General features: G+C 40.1%; 2 protein-coding genes across 2 annotated transcripts; one reads left to right on the top strand and one right to left on the bottom strand.

Moving 5' to 3' along the window:
- Window positions 1-1,104: 1,104 nt before the first annotated feature.
- Window positions 1,105-2,055, bottom strand: LOC122665405 (U-box domain-containing protein 33-like). The gene is made up of 2 exons (XM_043861554.1): window positions 1,899-2,055; window positions 1,105-1,806 (listed from the first exon to the last, which is right to left on the bottom strand). The coding sequence occupies exons 1-2, from the start codon at window positions 2,022-2,024 to the stop codon at window positions 1,105-1,107; spliced, it is 828 nt and encodes a 275-aa protein (XP_043717489.1). The 5' UTR covers window positions 2,025-2,055.
- Window positions 2,056-3,562: 1,507 nt separating this feature from the next.
- On the top strand, window positions 3,563-4,234 carry LOC122665404. The gene has a single exon (XM_043861553.1). The coding sequence runs from the start codon at window positions 3,563-3,565 to the stop codon at window positions 4,232-4,234; it is 672 nt and encodes a 223-aa protein (XP_043717488.1).
- Window positions 4,235-4,652: the final 418 nt, after the last annotated feature.

The raw sequence follows: 4,652 nt of genomic DNA, 5'->3' as shown, positions 1-4,652 counted from the left end.
GATTCTCCGTCTCTTAAAGTTCATGATTATTGACTCTCCGACGAGAGCTCTTCGATGGTGGTGTCTCATTCCTCTCCCTCGGAGCATTGGTAGAGGGAGCAGTCTTCTTACACAGTGTCATTGAGTACTTGAGGAAATGAGCTAGTAGAAACATTGGCTAGCGTTGTTCCCATAGATGGCACCAATCTGTTGCGTCAAAAAATCTCCGGTAGGTCCTTTGAGTGCTGCAACCTACAAAAGGACGTCAGGGACCAGGGAGAACCGGTGTGGTTCTGGCCTAGGACTCTCCAATGCCTTAGTTAGATCTCTCTTAGCAACAGATGAATTATTGGAATTCAAGATGAATCATGAGCTGGAATACCTAAGTATTTACAGTTGAGTATGACAGTGTGGAGAGTCCTCATCGATGACGAATGTGCTAACAAGGGTAGATCATCACATAGTAGAGTTTTATTTGGATTGGTTCCTCATGAGATGTAGAATCCTAGTAGGGGGAGGTTCCTTAAACGTCTTCTTCATGTGTTGAGTTTGTTAGACTTATACTGCTTTGGGATAGTCCTCCCTTTGGTATATATACATCTAGTTGCGGCCTTTTAGTGATAGGATAACGTAGATCTTGCCGATGACGTTATGGTTGGACCCCGTGGTTTGCATGGTAGACTTGGCCTTTGGGGTGACCTCTTGAGTTGTATTCCTCTTGGGTTGTCAAACTAGTTCTGTTGTGGCCGGGCTTGAGCTAGGCTCCCCTTCAGGTCAGGACACGTGGCATCTCAGGACTGGCCCGTATATTTTTGGTTCATCACCATAGTGAATCTGTGATATATGTGTGTGTGTGTGTGTGTGTTTGAGAGAGAAAGAGAGAGAGAGAGAGAGAGAGAGAGAGAGAGAGAGAGAGAGAGAGAGTCCAAGTTTCGATTTATTGGCAGCAAAAAGAAAAAAAAAAAAAAATCAAAACTATAGGTAACCAATGAGAACTTTCTATTCAAATCTTTTGATTTTCTAAAGTGAGAAAAAAAAATTTGTTTTGAATTGTTCATATATAAGCTTAAAAAACTTTCAAAGTGACATATACAGCTAAGTCAGCTCAGCATCATAAAAAATCACTTACGAAGTTAAATTTGAGTCTTCAACAACATGATCGAGCATATTCCACACTTCTAACTCAAGGTTTGGCCGATTCTTCCGATTCATCTCACAGCACCTCAATGCCATTTGAGCTAGCTGCTTCACATCTACCAAAGGCCAATCACCTGCTGATGCATCTAATATGTCATCCAGAGTTCCCTCATCCAGCGCAAATTGCACTTTCTTTCTTAACCACATGGCTGATTTCCCAGTCAAAAGCTGTAAAACTACAATTCCAAATGAATAAATGTCTGCCTTCGATGTAAGCTCTCCAGTTGTTAGAAACTCGGGGTCTACGTAGCCAATGGTTCCCTTTGGGTCAGCTATGCACAATAGTGTGGTTGTGTCGATCAATTTTTCATCACGAGGGATAAAGCTAGCAATCCCAAAATCACCAAGTTTGCTTACAAAATTTACATCAAGAAGGATATTTGATGGTTTGAGATCCCCATGAACTATGCTGTCAGGTTTATTGGAATGAAGGAAGATTAGGGCTGAGCAGATCTCCTTGGCTATTCGGAATCGAGTTTTCCATGAAAGAGGTGGAGTGCCATCCTTACAAGTGAGTCTATCCTCAAGGCTACCATTTGGGAGGTATTCATATATAAGTGAAGAAGCTTCAGGACAGGCCCCAATGAGAGTAACAAGGTTTCGATGCCTTACCTTGCTCAAGACTTCAACCTGAAAACACCCAAATTATGGTTTGGTATATATAAGTGAATGAATATGTATATGTTCTCTTACAAGCTATAGAGAGATATATAGTGATTTACCTCCCGTTGGAAATCTGAGCTACTTTGTCCTTCCAAGTTATGAAAATTAAATCTCTTTATGGCCACAGGGGTTTGGTGAAGGGATCCTTTGTAGACATTCCCAAATGCCCCTTCTCCGATCTTCATTGATGTATTGAAGTTTTCAGTTGCTGACTCCATCTCTAGAGCAGAGAACACTGATAAGCACTGCAAGTTTTCTAACTCTTCCTTTCTTTTTTGCCATAGCTCCTTCAATTCCTTAATTTCTTTCTGGATAGCTACCAACTGTTGAGCACCTGAGAGGACCTTCTCCTCAACAACCTCTACAACCATTCGATCACAATCAGCAATTTGGCTCTCTAGCTTTTCCTTCTGGTCCTCTGAAATCTGAAGTTCTTCCTTGATTTTGTCCAGCTAGCATTTTTCGAGTTCTTGCCTTTCTCCCTCAAGTTGTTTTCCCCTTCTTTTGTTTTCCTCATATAACTTCCCTGACTCTTTTTCCTGTAAATTTGTTGCTACCACTATTCAGTTGTGTGATATACACATAGAAAGCGAAGTAATGGCAAGTTTAAGCTCAAATGCATTTCCCATATCTGTTTGTTTCGTGGTAAAAGGCATGTAAGAGAAAATTTTCAAGTAAAATCTTATTTGTTTTTTTTTATCGGTATTACCTACACATTTTCCTTAATATAGACGGAGCTAAACCAAAAAAATGGAGTAATGGGAAAAATTGAATAAATTTTTTGGGCTTTGTAAGATAAATTTGATATTCACCAAAAAATAATGAGTACTGAAAAAAATTGAAAAGGTAATAAATTTGAAATCAGTTTAAAAAATAGAAAGATTTTAAACATGGCGAGATAAGGTTGAGATGGACCCCAAAAAAGTGTATATGGTCACAATCCTAATGGAACAAGCTCAGGTGCAAGTATGATAAATACTATATATGTTATGGGGCGATATTCTTTGCACCGCAGCACACAGGGGTGCAAGATGTGCTCAGACACATTAGGTGAGGCGGGGCGGGGCTATGTTCTCAATTTTCATAATGTGGACATTACCCTAATGCCCCAAACGTATTAAGTACCTAGAAAAGGCTAAATAACTATCCCTAGAGAAACAATAATATAAATCAAAACCATTTTGTGAAATCTCAACCAACCCAATCGACAGAAAATTATTAATAAATCACCATGTTGAAAACATGTGCATAGTCAGAAAGGGGTTGAACACCACTACGTCCGTTTTTGTTCGTTGAAATACAGAAAAAAAAATTATCGATAAATCACCATCTTGAAAACATGTGCATAGTCAATAAGGAATGCAGACTTCTGATTTTTGTGGTTTTATCAGTAAATTTTATCTTCTTGTTTCGTCTGCTATTGAAACATATGGCTTGGATGTTCTATTATCATTTATCACATGCATATCATGCCCACGCATGCCACTTTTCATTCTTATCTCTTTGTATCTATATTTGTCATATATGCACAATCTCAATCATAGCAATAGATCAGGGAATAGTTTATTCTAATTGATTCTTGTAACTTGTATATATATTCAACCATAGATACATTCAATAAAATCAAGCTAATATAGCTCCATATTTTGGCATTGCCATATTTAACATGGTATCAGGCTAGGTTTCTTTCATGAGAGATTTCCAATCCTCCATTGTCGCTACCATGGACGATTCTCAAGTTTCGATGGTTCCTGCTTCTCAACCTTACTTCTTACATTCTTCCGATCAGCCTGGTTCTTCTTTGGTTACTCGTCTCCTTGATGGAGATAACTTTCCTATCTGGCATCGGGCAATGATCATGGCTCTGGAAGCAAAGAACAAGTTAGCATTCATTGATGGTTCTCTTCCTAAACCTGATCTCATATCTCCTGATCATTCTCATTGGGTACGCTGCAATAGCATGGTACGTTCTTGGATTGTGCATTCAACTGTGTCCTCCACTGCCCATTGTATTACTTTGATTGATTTGGCGAAGGATGCTTGGGCCGATCTTCATGATCAATTGTTACAGAAAAATGCACCTTGTATTTTTGAAATCCGTCGGGCCATCTCTACCCATGTACAAGGGACTACTTCAATCTCTGCTTACTATACCACGATCAAGGGTTATTGTGATGAACTGCTCTCTTATCGCCACATTTTCACATATTGTTGCAGTTGTATGTCTTCTTTACAATCTATTCTTGATGAGGATTACCTCATGGATTTTTTACAAGGCCTGAACGACTCTTATGCTACTGTCCGTAGTCAATTGTTGCTCATGGACCCCTTGCCTTCCCGTCAACAAGGCTTATTCCTTGCTTCTTCAGGAAGAATGTCAACGTTCCATTTATGATACCCACTCGACTGTCCCTTTTGCTGCAACCATGGCTGCTGCCCTTCCCTCCTTAGATCAGCCACACTCTACTTCTTCGCCCAAGCCTCTCTACCATTGTTTCCATTGTGGTAGAGATGGGCATTCGAACTCTCGGTGTTTTAAGAAGATCGGTTACCTTGATTGGTGGAAAGACCGAAATGGATCTAAATGAACCAGCCCGAATGGTAATTCAAAGTCTACTCGTCCTCTTGCTTCTTCGCTCCTAGCGGCCAATGTCATTGCTACTCCTAGTTCTATTTCGGTTCCCACCCTCACAGCGGCACAGCTTCAACAACTTCTGGTTCTCATTCCATCGGGTAACCACCCTCTAGTCACCATGGCAGGTAGCCAATTTTGTTTGAACTATTCTTCCACTTAGATATTGGACTCTAGTGCC

Source organism: Telopea speciosissima, chromosome 6 (assembly GCF_018873765.1).
Source record: "Telopea speciosissima isolate NSW1024214 ecotype Mountain lineage chromosome 6, Tspe_v1, whole genome shotgun sequence".
Lineage (NCBI taxonomy): Eukaryota > Viridiplantae > Streptophyta > Magnoliopsida > Proteales > Proteaceae > Telopea > Telopea speciosissima.
The sequence above is the reverse complement of the archived record's forward strand: the minus strand, read 5'-3'. Positions and strand labels throughout refer to the sequence as shown.

Excerpts from the sequence above, each read along its gene's own strand:
- LOC122665405 (XM_043861554.1), bottom strand. The coding sequence starts at position 2,024 with ATGAAGATCGGAGAAGGGGCATTTGGGAATGTCTACAAAGGATCCCTT. Across the intron at positions 1,807-1,898 it reads GCTCAGATTTCCAACGGGAG|GTTGAAGTCTTGAGCAAGGT; the intron begins GTAAATCACTAT and ends GGGTGTTTTCAG.
- LOC122665404 (XM_043861553.1), top strand. The coding sequence starts at position 3,563 with ATGGACGATTCTCAAGTTTCGATGGTTCCTGCTTCTCAACCTTACTTC.